This window comes from Ovis canadensis, chromosome 13 (assembly GCF_042477335.2).
Source record: "Ovis canadensis isolate MfBH-ARS-UI-01 breed Bighorn chromosome 13, ARS-UI_OviCan_v2, whole genome shotgun sequence".
NCBI lineage: Eukaryota > Metazoa > Chordata > Mammalia > Artiodactyla > Bovidae > Ovis > Ovis canadensis.
In genome coordinates, this window is record NC_091257.1 from 43083052 (window position 1) to 43099567 (window position 16516).

The following is a 16516-nucleotide window of genomic DNA, read 5'->3' on the forward strand; positions in this document are numbered from 1 at the left end:
GGGAAATGCAAATCAAAACCACAATGGGAAATCACCTTGCATCTGTCAGAATGGCTATCATCAAAAAGAACCCATGTTGGCAACAATGTGGAGAAAAAGAAAGGGAACTCTCCTTACGATGCTGGTGGGAATGCGAGTTGGTGCAGCCACCATGTAACAGTATGGAAGTTCCTCAAAATACTAATAATAGAACTACCACATGACCCAGCAATTTCACTTCTGGGTATTTATCTGAAGAAATGAAACCCTAACGGGAAAAGATCTCTCCATCCCCATGTTCACTACAGCACTCTGCACAAGAGCCAAGACACGGAAACAGCCTAAGTGCCCCCAGTAGACGAATGGGTAAAGAAATTGTGACTTTATAACACACACACACACACACACACACACAATGGAATGTTATTCAGCCACAACAAAAAAATTAAATCTTGTCATTTGCAACAAGATAAATGGACCCCGAAGGCATTATGCTAAGTGAAATAAACTGGAGAAAGGCAGATACTGTTTGATTTCACTAATACATAGAATCTAAACACAAACAAATAAAACCCATAACCTCCCCTGAGCTCATAGATAAAAAGAAGAGACTGGTGGTTGTCAGAGGCAGGGGGTGACAGTGGGGGGAAATAGGTGAAGGGGGTCAAGAGGTACAAATTTCCAGTCATCAAATAAACGAGTTATGGGGAAATAATGTAAAAATTAAAAAAAAAAATCATGTATGGAGCAACTATTGGGTGTCAGGCACTAAGCTAGAACAAAGGATTTTCGAGTGATGATTAGTTTTACAAAATGTTTTTCAGGACTATTAGACACCATCTTTTTTGTCTGTTTGTTTTAATGAGGCACTAGGTGGGCTTCCCAGGTCAGTGATAAAGAATTCACCTGCCATAGGAGGTTTGGGTTTGGTTCCTGGGTTAGGAAGATCCCCCTGGAGGGGGAAATGGCAACCTGCTCTAGTTTTTGCTGGGAATATCCCATGAACAGAGCTTGGTGGACTCTAGTTCATGGGGTCGAAAAGAGTCAGACATGCACACAAATACAAAATACAGGGGAAGGAAATAAAAATAACTGATCAAATAGGACACTGGGTTATTTGTATCCAATTTCCTGAATGAGAGGTAGATCATAGTTCTGGCAAGTATCACAGAAGAGTGTTTAAATCAAGTCCATCCAGAAAGACTGATGCTCTCTCATTTATGCAAGCCCATCACTAAAATTTAGGCCTCTCAATGTGCAGGTGAGAAGGATTCACTAAGGCAGTGGTCCCCTACTTTTTGGCACCAAGGACCAGTTCCATGGGCTCAGGGCAGGGGTGAGGGGGTTGGGATGATTCAAGTACATTACATTTATTGTGCACTTTATTTCTAATCCAATGCTGCCACTAGACTCGGGCACCCCGAGTCTAGAGGATGAAAAGCACAGGTGGGGAGCCAGCCTATATTCTCACCTGGGGGATGGGCAACCATCCCTTCCAGGTGGGACCACAAGGCCTCAGGAGAAGGCATCTTTTTCTCCTGCATATGGAAAGTCAGAGGCGCAGCAAGCACACACCTGGAGGCCACAATGGCCTGAGGTACAGGTCCTAGAAGTCCCCTGTGTTGGCTGATGGAATACTTTCGGTGCACCGTCTCTCCCTCCACTGACCATGGCCTTTCCTAAGTTAGGACGGAAACCTCCCCACAGAGCCTCCGCCTCTGCATTTAAGGCCAGTTCTTCAAGATCTAACTCACAGGGCTGGGTCGAGTGCCACACACTCCATGGCCTGGTCACAGGCACGACTCACACCTCCCCACCTTCTCCTCCACCCAGCCTTCCTCTTGCTTAGCTGAGCAGCAGAGGGCAGGCAGAGAAAAGCCAGAGGGCCTCGGTCCTACTGATGAAGCCACTGCAGAATGCTGCTGTCAGGGGACCCCAGTTGCTTCCATCAACTTCCAAACAGCTTTGCATGGGGTCTTCATCACTAAGTTAGAACAGCTCTAATATCCTGGGATAAAGATATTAGATGTGGGAGTGGATTCGGCAGTTGATTCATCTCCTAGCCCTTTGGATTGATTACTGTCAAGCTGATGGCGATAACAGAGAGGAATTGCTTCCTAGTATTAAAACTGCCTGGATCTCATCTCTGATGGTTGAGTAATGTCGTTCCATGTTAGAAGATTTGGGGCTCCTGCTCACTCGTTCCTCTGTACCTGCTGTTAGCTTTGCATCCCTGGAGGCTGCCAGAGACACAAGGCCCCTGCAGGGGGCCAGGACACAGGTATAAAAGTGGGGAGAGGAGGGACTTCCCTGGAGGTCAAGTAGTTTAGAATCCTTGCAATGCAGGGGACGTGGACTCAATTCCTAGTTGGGGAACTAAGATCCCACATGCCAAGGAGCAACCAAGCCCACACGCCCCGATTACTGATGCCTGCATGCTGCAATGAAAGATCTTGCACGATGCAATGAAGATCCCACATGCCACAGCTCAGACTCAATGCAGCCAATAAATAGTTGGGAAAAAAATACTAGTTAGGTTCATTTGGTAAAAGTGGGGAGACCTAGGTTCCTTGATCTTGAGCTGTACACCCACCTCAGGCTTTTCTCTCTTCTTCGAGAAGAGAGACTCTCAAAGCAAGGTCCCCAGACCAGCGGCATCAACAGCACCAGGGAACTTGTCAGAACTTGCTAGAAAGGCAAACTTCCGGTTTCACCCCAGTCTCATAGATCAGACACTCCAGGGATAGTACACAGCTATTTGAGTTTGAAGGAAGCTCCTAAGGAGTTCTGATATACCCGAGCTGAAAGAATCTATTCTCCTCCTGGGTATAACATATCACGTGCAGAAAGAATGTGGATTTCTGAGTGGATATGAAACCACAGCAGGGATGTGCCCCTAGCTGAGGCTGGAGGAAGAGTCAGCCTCATAGGGGCTAGAGTAGGAGGATGGTGGGCAGATGAATCCAGGCTCAAGTCTGAGACTCTGGGCTCCCAGGTGGCTCAGTGATGCCTGCCAATGCAGGAGACACCGGAGATGTGGGTTCGACCCCTGGGTCAGGAAGGAAATGGTAACCCACTCCAGTATTCTTGCCTGGAGAATCTCATGGGCAGAGGAGCTGGGCAAGTTACAATCCATGGGGTCACAAAGAGTCTGACACGACTTAGCAACTGAGCACGCACATAGGGGAATGTCTCAGGGACAATCACAGTGCTGGCCCTGCCCTCCCTCATTCAGCAGGGAATCAGGAATGGCTGAAATTCCAGGCAGGGGTCTTGGACTTTGGAAGGCATTCTCTTTGCTACAGCATTGTCCATGGTCTTTCCTGGAACACTGTAAGCCTCAGGAATAATGATTACTCAGACCACTGTATTGATGAAAACATTTTAAGGATCCAAGATGGGGAGGGGTTGACAGTGATCCTTAATGGTGGCCTAGCAGAAGCAGAGCCAACTGAGTAGGGCCCGACACTTATATAGTTCTGGTGACTGGATGTATCATGTTCACAGATTTTATAAAACCCATGGCCTTGTGAACATCTGGCCGTGGGTCCCTTGGGACCTTACAAAGGCCTGTCCATCCCCACCCTTGCCTTTCAGGTCTGCATGTGTTCCAGTTCTGACTGGACTCCACCAGCCCAGAAATTAACTAGACAGATTTCAGCTTTTCTCCCTACTCCTGTCTTTTTCCTTTTTTTTTTTTTAAAGTTTATTTTTTATTTTTAATTGGAGGATAATTGCTTTACCATGTTGTGTTGGTTTCTGCCATACAACAGTGCAAATCAGTTATAACTGTAGATATATCCCCTCCTTCTTGATCTTCCCACAACTCTCCCCCATCCCAGCCCTCTAGGTCGTCAGGGTACTGATGAATCTTTTTCCTTTTTAATTTCACTTTGTTATTGTCTGCTGCCACCAGCTGTATAGAAATGACTCTGGAAGATAAGGTAGGGCAAAGCCTTCTTGTTTCACTCTCTGGCTCAGGGGCAAGGAAGAGGACACTGGCCCTAAGAATAATCCGGCCGTGACCGTGTGGCCTGGGAGGTGACCAGCATTATTATACTTCTGTAACACTTTCAGGCAATTTTTGCCTCCTCCTCTTTGATTCCCTGCCCAACTCAAACCACTCCCCTTCCTGTCACTTCAGCAAACAGGGTCTCTTCTCCTGAATCCAGCCAGACCTGAAACCTCAGGGCATTTCTGCCCCTCCCAACATCGCACGAAGATAAACACTTGCCCAGGGCCCTGCAGAGACAGACGACATCAGACCTACTGATCCTCTCTTTCCAAAGGCGCCAGACAGCAAGACTCTCCTTTGCAAATGATCAAGAGTTTTCTGTACTTTTGAAAGCCTCAAGAAGTTCCCCTGGGAACACGGTGCAGGTCATTCAGCGCCATGACTTGGACCTTCAGCCCTTTCTTAGGTAATTCTTCTTGAGTGGCACCCAAGGGATCCCACCTTCCGCCCCTGGAGCAGACACTCCTGGCCATTAGCCTCAAGAAGGATCTAGACGCTACTCTAAGACCCTTGTGCGTCCTCCCCACACTGTGTGGTTCTTCCGCCTCTCCCCACCACCCCCCATTCCTTTGGCCATTTTCTCCGATCCCTGCTGGACTGCAAACCTTGCTCTGGATGCCAGAGCCAGCTTCCGCCAAGCCTGCCACATGGTCCTGACCGCCCTACCTCACCCACCCTCAGAGTGCTCCCCCGCAACCCAGGGCTTGCAGCCTTCCTGCACAGGGACCTCTTTTGGAGTCTGCTCACCTGAGGACAGGAGGCTGCCGCTGCTGCCGCTGATGATCTTGCCTTTGCTGCCCATGTTGGCCAGCTTGGATGTCTTCAGCGTCCCCGTCTCTGTCAGGTCAATGGCAATTTCACTCAGGCTGCGGGCGGCATGGATCTTGGACTAAAAAGATTACCGGGTTGGACAGATTAGGTGGAGGACACTCCCCTCCTGGCGAGGACACGCTGACTACAGCGATCGCTCGTCATCCTGAGATCTAGCAAACGGCCTCATGGCCTGAACTGCAGCATTTTTCTGTGTGTGTCCCAGGGCCCATCGCTCATCCTCTGAAACTTTCCCTCGGGAGCAGATAAGACCCCAGAGGTGACTCACTAGGAATTTTCTAAACCTGTCATCCCGCAGGCTGTGTGTACAGAAAGCTTACAGAGTGTGGATGTGGAGTCAGATAGATCTGGGTTGGGGGGGGGGGTCCCGATTTGGGGAACGACTTAGGCTCATGGAGCCTCATTATTCCCAAGGATGAAACAGGGAAACACCACCTACTGCTCAAGGTTTTGTGAGGGTCAAAGGAAGTCAGACAAGTGAAAAGCTTCCCTCCCTTCTCCTCCCCCTTCTTTTCCCCTCCCCAAGCCACCTCCTACATAGCTGTCAATAAACACTAGTGATTATACAGGATTTTGTGCTTAAAGGAGGAGAAAAAAACAATTGTCAGCTTGGTGAATGATTTAAGAGATGTCTGAAATAAGTTTAGGAAGTTTCAGTAAGTTCTAAAGTGGTTCAAACTCCTAAAGTGTTAGCCACGGAGCTACGAAAACTGAGGGTTGGGAAGTGACCACACCACCAGCCTACAAGCATGGTGTGCAAGCATGTTGTATGAGCATGGTGTGTATGGGTTTCTGGAACAAATGCTCATTGGGATGTTTGGTTCCCATTAAGGGGCACCCGACATGGTGTCCTGCTTCCATTTTGATAGCTAAATGTATGAGCCCAAGTCTTCAGATTACGGTTAAGACTCCACTGACTCCACAAATTAACTGGCCCACTTTGGCAAACAACAGAGCAATCAAAAGAGGACTCTGTGTTCACAATTACATTCCTAAAAGTAACTGCTGCAGGGAAGATTTCTGCTCTAGTTCCCAGCTCTGGAGGTGGAGATGGGTTTGCGTGCCCCCTGACAATTAGAGCGGGTTTTTTTGTTTTTTGTTTTTTTCCTTCATCGGGAAATCAGTTCATGATAATGCTTCAGGCAGGGGCTTCTGCTGTACTGTGGACTTCCAGAAAACAGCTATCAGTGCCAGTGTAACCTGTACACGTGTGCATCTTTCTGTGGTCATTGGCGATATGCCAGGGATGCATGGATAGAACCAGGTGAGGCTCCCCACTGAGGTCTGCAGTTATTTGATGTGTGTTCACTCCTGGATGGTGGGAGGCCCAGTCTGTCCCTGACACAGGAGAAACCATGGAATGTGGGCAGACCACTGCCCGGCTCCCTTCACACCCTGTGCCCACAGTGGTCTCCGGCAGGGTCTGTCTGAACCCTGCCCTTCTTCTGGCCTCCGTGTTGATGCCAAAATTGGTGAAAGACAATGACTTTCAACTGCCAAGTACTTTCCTCACTGAGAGTCTGAAAGGCAGAGGAAATGCTGAGATTTTTTGCTTTTTTTGTTCATCAGGTCTGACTTGTCTTCTTCCTCACACTCTTCTATCTCATTGATCCTTCCTTTTTTTTTTTTTCATGATGTGGCTTGTGGCATCTTAGTTCCCCTACCAGGGACTGAATCGGTGCCCCCTTCCATGGAAGCACAGAGTCCTGGCCACTGGGCCGCCAGGAACTGGTCCCTCCTTAATTGTTGTCTCCTCTCCGACCTCAACTTCTGTCCCTACATTCAGAACCAGGCCGCCTTCCTGGGGTGAAGGCTTCCTTGCTCGTGAAATAATCCCAGCTGCCAGCCCCTGGCAGGGTTTTCTGGCTTATAGCAGAAAGCAGGAAGGCCTCCATTTCGTTTGGACACAGAATATCAATCACATGCACCTGGCTAAGTTTTATCCTCTGAGCAAAGCAGAGAAAGCACAATCCATCACTTCCTTTCTTTCAACACTATTCTCTTACCAAGGCCCACGCGTCACCAAGAGGAGCCCACGCTTGCAGTTATGCAAGAATAACTCATGAAGTCACAGCCCAATTCACCCTGGTGAAGGATCCAGGCACTGGAGTCAGAAAGACCTGGACTGGAATCTTGGCTCTTTCCAGCAAATCACAGATTGACCTTGATTTCCAACCTCTCTGATCCTGAGATCCCTGTTTGTAAAATGGAGCTCTTAAAACCCACATCACAGAGGTGTGATGTCAGGACTAAATTAGATAACAGATATCAAGGTCATTGGAATTGGAATAAGCTATAAATCAGGTCCTGGGAGGAATTTGCTAAGTGAGGTTCAATGAATGACTGCACTGGATATTTTAGGGGATCTCATCAATCTCGTGGGAAACCCGTCCCCCTCGACCCCATCCCTGCCTCGCTAACCTTGGAGACAGGAAACAAATTAGGAAAAAGGGATAATATGTGTGCTTTTGAGGGAGATTAGATGCTCAGAAGTTTTAGGAAATTACTGACTTCTGTCTAGAATGGAAATATCACAATGCCCGCGTGGATCAGAAGGAGAGAAGGCACTAAGAGGAGACAACTTGAGGGGGAGACGCCCTCCTTGTAAAGTCAAGTCTTTGGGTCAAAGAGCCTCCAAAGTTCTAGATGTTTTGCTTGGAGGGTCTTGCTGTACTAAGTATTACTACAGGCATTCTGTGAGCCAGGTTTAATCAGCCTCTACCATGCTTTCACTTGGCTTTTGTTCTAGACAGAATAAAGAATAGCAGATTGGATCGAGTGGGGAAAAATGATTCAGAAGGAAAGATGTTAGATCTGGGGGCCAACTCAACAAGTCCTCAATCTGAATTCAGAGGAACAGTGACTAATATTCACTCTAAACAATTTAAGTTTTCAAATATTTTCCTGTGAACTCTATTAGAGATTCTTGGGTTGGCAGGATCCAGCTGATGACACTTCTGACCTTTGGGGTCAGCAGATGTAATTTACCAAGTGTCACTGGTGACTGTACAGCCCCTCATCCTGAAGGAGCTACCAGAAAGGAACCAGCAGGGCTTCTTTCTGCTGTCTTTAGTGATGGGGGGGGGGGGGGGGCGGGGAGGTGGTGGTGGTGTGTCTGTGTCTGTGTCTGTCTGTGTGTGTATCTGTGTGTGTGTCTGTGTCCATCCTCTTTCTGCTCTGTCTTTAGTGATGGAGGCTCTGTGTGTGTGTGTGTGTGTGTGTGTGTGTGTGTGTGAGAGAGAGAGAGAGAGAGAGAGAGAGAGAGAGAGAGAAGGAGAGATTTTAAGCAATTTACCCAGAAGCAAGTAACCAAGTGCCAGTATATGAATACAAGACTTCTCGGTTACCTACCCCTGCTGACTCCAACCACCAGACCACACTTGTTTCTGGGGTTGAAAAGAATCCCTTGGGAGGCTTGGGCTTTGCTGAAGCACTTCAGAGAAAGGAATGGTTGGCATGGCCCACTACAGTAGAGTGTGAAGCAATGGCTAGCATGCCAGCCAATACTGGCTGCTCAGAAATACTTGGAAACACTTCATCCCAGGTCTGCCAACCATCACTCACCCAGAACCATCCTGCCCACTGGAGATGGGTCATGCTGCTATTGTCTAAAGAACATTCCAGAAGTGAAAGGTGTTGTGACACAATTCCTGAGGCAAATTTTATCATCTCTGGTTTGGGGGTACTTTTAAAGAGTTTAAACTTTACACAGGTGTTGGCCAGGGAACAGTATGTTCGATTAGTAATGATAATAATGAAAGATAGCTCACATCTCCTGAAGCAATCACAAACACTGTGTCACTGGACCAGTCGATGATTTTGGTCAGGGGTTTCTTTGCTGTTCTTTAATTGAGGAAAGCAAGAAGGAGTGAGCAAAGACTTGTCCAGGGTCACAGAAGGAGAAGGCAGAATCCTTGGACTTCCCTATGGGGCAACCTGTTCCTCACCTGATACTGCAGGCAGAGGAATTGGTTCCAAAGGAAATGCATGGGCTCTGGAGCACCTGTGAATATTCAGAGCTTATCTGGGGAAAATTCTCCTGCTCCTAGGAATAGGTGTATTTCCTTCAGCCCTCCAGGGGTTGCTGAGGTGAAAGTTCTCTATAAGCATTTGGTCTGGTCTCTTAAAAGACACTTCTTGCTAATAGGTAATCCTTGATAGTCACTTCTAATTAATTACTTTTGGCTGCATTGGGTCTCCATTGCTGTGCTCGGGTGTTCTCTAGTTGCGCATGGGCTTCTCACTGCGGTGGCTTTTCTTGCTGTGGGGCATGAGCTCTAGGGTCTCTGGGCTCAGTAGCTGTGGCACACGGGCTTAACTGCTCTGCAGCATGTGGGATATTCCTGGATCAGGAATCAAATCCGTGTTCCTTGCATTGGCAGGCAGATTCTTAACCACTGGTTCACCAGGGAAGTCCTTGATGGTTACTTTTAAAGGTTTACTTGCTGTATCAGTGGGTTCACCTGTAAGCCTGCTCCATAAAGCTTCCCCAGCTGCAGGTGACACAACCTTCAATAGGGCTGTAGAACCCTAAGGATGAGCCTCCTGAGGTACCCCAAAGATGTGCTAATGCAAAAAGCCAGCACAAGAGGGAAGAGTTCAAACAGCTGATCCTTAGGGTGAAGCATGCTTTTTCTTTTCTGCATTCAACATTGTGGTATCAGTGTGTGTGGGGTCCTCGCAAGAGGAATTGGTAGTGGGGTTCAGGAGGGTTCTCAAACTCTCTTACCTCTCATCATGCATTGCACAGTACGGAGGATAGAATCAAGGTTCTAAGGTTTCGACCTCCAGCTCTTGCCACTGGAGGGCAAATCGCTGACACCCACCCACTGTCTCAATACAAAGCATGAGTCAAAACACTTTGGCCCAGTTTCTTTGGATCTAATCAGGCCTCAAATTCCTGTGCCAAAGCCCGTCATCACCAGGAGAGCTGTAGAACAGTCTCATTATTCCTGGCAACAAAAATATTCCACCCTGTGCCCACTCATCCCAGAAAACGACCAAAAGTGGGGTCAGGAAGAAGACCTAGGAGAGGAGAAAATGTGTTACAGAGGAGAGAGTGACCCCCACATGGGAAAGGCCATGATTAGAAGCTGAACGATGACCTCAGGGTTTGTCTGCTTTCTTTCTGCTCTATTGTCCTACTATCTTTCTCTTACCTCCCACTCAACAGCTCTCCTTCCAATCCTCTCCCCAAGCCGGGGAAAAAGCATTTCCAACCAGAAGGAAAATAACACAAAAGGGGAAGCCACAAGAATCCCAAAGGGCACCAAATCCAATAAGTCTTGGGCCCAGTAAGCCCAGAGTCCTGCCACCTCCTCCCCTTTCAGGACTCACGGAGTGGGACAAAACCTCCCATGGGGGATGGTATGGCTAGGCAAGGGGCCAAGGTCCATTCCCCACCCTTCCTGAGCCACCAGAATCCTGAGAAAGATACAGAGCTCATCTTGATATGGCTCTTCACCTGAGGGGTAATGGATGGGAGAGGCTTGGGTGGGAAAGGCGAAGGGAGCCCAGAGCCAAGGCAGGAGGAAGAAGGGGCAGAATGTTGACAGGAGCCCTGTGTGAACTGGGGAGATGTCGTTTTCCCACCCACCAGAAAATGCACCCCTCCCCCACCCCGTGTATGTGAACTTGGGCTGGATCAAACCTCCCTTGGAGGATGACTGTTTATCAAGGCCTGAGGCTCTGGGTCTACCTGAGGGAAACAGAGTTGTTGCTTTTAAATATATATTTTTTAATGTTTCCAGTTTTGCATTTTAAGAAATGGAGTTGGCAGTTGGAAAAGCCTGGAGGGTTTTCACAAGCAATTATCCTCAACAGTTAGGTGGTGTCTATTAGTTGAGACTAGTTGCTTTTTTTTTCCCTCAAAAGGAAAACAACATGCCAGTGTTTACACACTGAAAAGGGCTCAAATGCTTTCTCCTGGGAGAGGCTCTAGGGGTTTGAAAGCATGGGCAGAATTCCTACCTGGCTGTGTCAAATGGCTTAAGTGGCTCTGACTGTTCTTGACCAGGTCGCTGAGAAAGAATCGTTCTCTTAAAGAGTTGATCTCATTCCTGCCTCTGATAGCCCTAAATGGCCAGGCTGTACCTGTGCCCATCTCAGAGCAAGGGATGCAGGGCCTCCCCCAGCCATACAATGCCCAATCCCCAAAATACAAGATCCAGACAAGGGCTCTGCCCTTAGGAGAGCTCGAAGGCTCAGTGGAAGGTCTGGTCTCAGCAGAGGCCCTCCCTACCCCAGGAGAGGGTCTTACCTTACTCTGCTTTCTGTCCAGATAGAACTGGTGTTGGCTAATGGCCATAGCCCAGATGGACTTGATCAGTGCTGGACATGCGTACCACGTGTGCACCGCGATGCCGCTGTGTCCAAATGTCCTCCTTGTCACCGAAGCCCTGGGAGAATAAGAACCAGAAGGGTCAACCAACGGCGGTGGCCATGAAGGACTCCAGTCCTCAGTCCACAGCTTTTACCAAGAACCCACTGGGTCCAAAAGTTCTGGCATAAAGGTAACTGAAGGGCCTTGTGTGCACACACGTGCAGCTGGCTGACAAAGGCCAGCTTTTCATTTTATTAAATAGAAATGGATTTTATTTAAGGTATAGAATATGATGATTTGATCTTCATATACACAGTGATCACTGCAGTCAAGCTAAAGAATATCTCATCTCCTCCAATATTACCATCATGTTTGCTTGTGTGTGTTTATGGTCAGAGCACCTGAAATCTGTTCTTAGCCAGTTTCCAGCACATTATTAACTATAGTCACCATGCTGTACACTCTGCCTCTAGGCTAATTCTTCCATAACTACCCCTTTGTACCCTCTGACCAGTATCTCTCCATTTTCCCTGCCTCCTTGCCCTGCCCTACCCCTAGTGATGGCCATTCTGCTCTCTGCTTCTGTGTATCAACTCACTTAGTTTCCATCTATAAACGAGACCATGCAGTTCTGTTCTCTGCGTCTGCCTTATTTCACTTCATAATGTCCTCCAGGTCCATCCGTGTTATTGCAAACAGCAGGGTCTCCTTTTTTTTAAAGGTTGAATGATACTCTGTTGTGCATACGCACCACAATTTCTTCATCTATCAATGTACACTTAGGTTGCGGCTATATCGTGGCTATTGTGAATCCTGCTAATATTTTTATTTACTGGCTCCTTAGGGGTCAAAATTTGGCTAAGCCTCTGCCTTGTCTGGAATAAGATGGGTCATTCGAGGTCATGGGATGGTCTTTTCTGATCTTCAGCTCTTGGCACTGGGCCAAGGCAAACTTTGGAGACAGGAAAAGCCTTTGACAATGCCGTTTATTAACCAGGCAACCCTGCCTGTGGTGAAGGATGAGTAAATTTTCTTCTAATCACCACATCATCTAAGGCAATCAGGACTCCTTACGTTATTCTCAGGCAATCTTCCTTGAAAGAGCTGGTTTCAATTTCATATATTCAGAGGGCAGGTAGGGTATAAAAATAATCAGGATAGGGAAGGCAGAAAGAAATGGGCCCGTCCAATCTCTCCCCTGCTACCCAAACCACTTCCACATACACACGGATGTAGATGTGGAGGATGCTGGATGGTGCAGAGAAAGGCAATCAGACTTTAAATGGAAGGTGGGAGAGACTGGTCCTAATGTAATTCATCACATTAATGGAATCATGGGGGGAAAAAGTTATATGATCGTGTTTTTAGTAAAGTATATTTTATAGGATGGGTACACGATTTTGCAAGTAAAATCTCAGAATGTGTGTGTGCATACTTGTGTGTGTGCATGTGTAGGGCAAGGTGAGGGGGCAAGGGGGTGAGGCTTGGGGTATCTTATGTGCACATCAGAAGAAAAATATGTGTTCCCGATTGAGCTATCGCATTTCCAGAACCTTGGGGGTGATCAGGACTTGTGAATAATCACATTATTTTCATGGCCAGTTTTTTTCCTTGAAGGAAATTAGAAGCTGCTCCAGTCATCTTCTCTTAGGGTCTCAAGATTTAACAGCAAGTGTTCTACAGACCCACTTTTAAGGAGGAATTCCAAACTGGTGGTTAATGCTACAGATTCTAAGCAGAGCATTATTCTTTCTTTTGGTTAAAACCAAAGTTAAAATGCCAGCTCACAGAAGAACACACAGTTGAAAATAACAGAAAAAGAGCCGGCGAGAGAGTGAGAAGGAAACACCCATGGTCTCTGAAACTGCGATGAGAACACTCAATCTGGCTTCCATAGCAATGGCTGATCCTGGGAGTAAATACATTTATTCCCCCCTCCTATAAAAGGTGAATTAGAAAGGAAAAGTCATTTGAAATGTGCTTCAGTGGCAGCAGTGAGAGCAGAGCCAGGTGAGGTGTATTTTTCAGGTAAGGTGGAGGGGTAGGAGGCGGGAGGGGGCTGGCTGGCCTGGGAGTTCCCAGCAGCACCTGAATCAGATGCTCCCAGAGTGTTTCTCACGCTCGATTATGAGTTGGTCTCTTCTCTACAGGGTTCCCTTCAGGCTCTTCCCATCCCACCGTATCTTCTGTTTGGCCAAAACCTTCGAAATGGAATATCTGCCAAGCCCAGTGAACCGCAGACACAATGCTGGGTATTGTGTCAGGATGCATGTCCAGGAGAGAAAATCTTGAAGTATCTTCTGTGGCAGCTGAGCCACCCCCTGTACTCGCCATGTCCTGGGACACTGCTCTTCACGACACGATTCTGCCCCCGCTCTTGCCATCCTATAACTTCAATTCTGGCTTCCTTCCTGGTTTGGGGGAGGGGCTGAATACTGAACCATCCCAACAAAGTACAGACTATTAGATGACTCTTCCGTGTTCAAATAAACACGGCAACAGCAACAGGATGACACGTTTAACTGGAGGAGCGCCAGGAGGCCTGTGGAGGAGCGCTTACTGCAGCACCAGGCGGAAGACAGGTTTGGAGCTTTGGCTACACCACTCAGCTTAGCAGCTAATCTAGAATGGCCCCCTTTGCCTACTCTGGTGCACCTTTAAAGCCATCGTCAACCTGGGTTTCCAGCTCTGACATCAAGGAAGCCACATCTCTGGCCTCTCCTTGCCTCCCCTCTCCTCTCTCTGCTGGTCTCTGGGCTGACAGAGGACTGCATTCCTTGAAGGGATGTGTTCACTGCTCCAGTTCACTGCTCAGGCTGCCTCGGGCTCCTCTACCTTCCTCTTCTCTCTGACACCCACCTGACTGACATCTTTATCCCCCAGAGGGCCCACTTTGAGCTCTACATTCTTAGCTAAAGATTTCTCCTTCTCAGGATGCCTCTCCAGACCAGCCTGGCCAGCTGTAGCATTTATAGGCTGTGTTGTTTGGCACTTGGTACCCGCTGCCCATGTATAATGTGGTGGAAGGCATGTGAGCTATGGAGCCAGACTCCCCGGGTTCACACCCTGCCTCTATCTGACTGCTTTCTGTAACCTGGAGCAGGTTACTGTGCTGCTTCTGTGCCTATTTCCCAAGTAGGACAAGAACACTAGTGCCTACCTCCCAGGGTTATAGCAAGGACCCAAGGAGATAACAGTCCAGGTGTTTAGAACAGCAAACACTTAATAAACATTAAGTTCCTTATTCCTTCTCCCTGGCTGTGCTAGTTCTTTTCAGGGCAAGCAGACCCTGTCTGACCTTTTTCTATACAAAGTAACACATAGCAACTTATGAATACTGTTACGGGACAGTGCCCGAACACCGATGCTACTCAACAAATGTGAGATGGATCACATTCATGTAATAGGCTAAAGGCCCATGTAATAGGAACTTGTGAGGTTTGGACTCTTTCCGATACCCCTGGGCCCTGGGAAAAGGAAGGGAATTTGGTATTACAACACGGATAGGACAACAGGCCTGGAGAGAACAAGAACACAAACCCACAGACACACACGCAAGGATGTGTCCAAGGTACCTCTGCCTTAGCGAGATTCCCAACAGAACACAGGCTTGGAGAGTCTGTCTAGTCCTTACCCCCAGTCTCTTAGGCCACTCAACCTCCATCTTTATGTTGTCAGTTGCCCGTGTTTTCTGCATCTGACCCACTGTAGCACTCATCTGGGGAAACCGTTTTCAGCATCTCTCCCCTACCACCTGTCCTGCACCAATGGATTCCTGCTCTGTAGAGACTGGGTCTCCAGACTGTGGGACCCTTCATCACTGGACCCTGAAAAGTGCCGCCAGCACTCCTGTCATCACCTGAGCACCGCCTGGACTTACTTAGGTCGTTTTCCGCTTGCTGACTGCATAGTAACCATGGCGCGTGGAGGGCGCTCTTGGCTACACGGGAGGCTGCTTCACACAGATTACACGACCAGGCAAGCGGTGCATCAGTCCTCTTGGGTTATCACTGGCTGCAGAAGCAGAGATGCCACCCCGCCCCCCCAAGCCTCACCCTCTGATGGGGCATGAATCTTACTCCGGAGGTCTTGTGCTGAGAGCTTTCTGGGAGGCACCTCGGCCTGAGCGCTCAGGAGCTGTGTGTGGGAAGCTGGTGCCAACAGTTCCTCTGCCCTGAGCCATGGCTGGGGCAGCAACAGCACTTCACATCCCCATTTACTCCCCTAGAGACCCTGCCCTCCGCCTGTCTTTCCAAGGCTTCCTTCCTGTTCTCCGCATTTGGACCTGTTGAAAGTGATTTATCCTTAAGCGTTAGGTCTGTTTTCAGGGAATTTTGCTGCCGCTTCTGAGCTGCCTGTAACTCTAGGACTAGCAGACAAAGAGAGGAAAAGTCACAGTTCAGCCCCCACTGCCCCCCCTCGCTGAGAACCTTCCTCGAAGTGCTTGCTGCATTCCAAAATGGGACCCTATTGTTCGCTGCTGGACTTGGGGAGCACTCATTCTGACACGAGTGCTCCCTGGGGTACAATGTGAGGTGGAGAGAAAAGACTTGCATTTCTTTCATATTCACCCACCACTGCGGATACCCTAAAGTTACAGCTCACGGAATGAGACCATTCAGCACAACTCTTTAGACTGGAGGTTCCCTCTACTGCTGACCATCCAACCAAAAACAGTCTCAGAAACTGACAAGCCGTCTCTCAGACTCTTCTCTGGCAAAAACTTCCTAAAAGGACTCCAGCCACAGCTCACTTTAATTTGGTAATCGTTCCAAAGCGCTACAAATCTTTCCTAAAATGCTCCGGCTTGTAAAGACAACTCCACATAGACGGGCAAGTAACACATGTAGTCAGATGAGATGATCATGGCATTGCTCTTTACACACACACACTACATTTCTCAACACATGGAACAAAAACAAAACTCAATTCTCCCAATCAACCACCTTCTTCCCCCTAAATTATTAATAACACGAACAGTGACAGCACAAAAATAGTAATGTAAGTAACATGTCAGCAGGCCCACGCACTCCCAGGAGGAAAAAACATTTCTAACTTACCTGCGTGGGTCATGAACTTCCACAGAAAACTTCTTCTCTCTGAAATACAGGTTTTCCAACTGTCTCCACTGGAATATCTGGACAGAAAACAACGCAGTTGAAGTTCAAGTGCGAGCGGTTCACGGCTGCAGTCCTCTCCCTGCGGCTGAACTTACAGCTGGCAGTTTCCTTATCAGAGCTGAACCCGTACAGTTGTTTGCACCTCCTATGCCTCTTGCTTCACACACACACACACACACACACACACACACACACACACAGCTCTCCAGTTCAAAACCCTGGCAACGTGGGTGTGGATTTTCCTGCAGG

The 16516-nt window shown here is 48.1% G+C and overlaps 1 protein-coding gene across 7 annotated transcripts in view; it reads right to left on the reverse strand.

Moving 5' to 3' along the window:
• The window catches only part of FRMD4A (FERM domain containing 4A), a 518054-nt gene that overhangs the window by 54800 nt on the left and 446738 nt on the right, over positions 1-16516 (reverse strand). For all 7 annotated transcript variants that reach the window (XM_069547510.1, XM_069547509.1, XM_069547508.1 and 4 more), the window contains exons 12-14: positions 16208-16284; positions 11085-11223; positions 4742-4883 (exon numbers count right to left, since the gene is read on the reverse strand). In XM_069547510.1, the coding sequence (XP_069403611.1) occupies positions 4742-4883; positions 11085-11223; positions 16208-16284 (358 nt within the window). The remainder of the gene's footprint in view (positions 1-4741; positions 4884-11084; positions 11224-16207; positions 16285-16516) is intronic.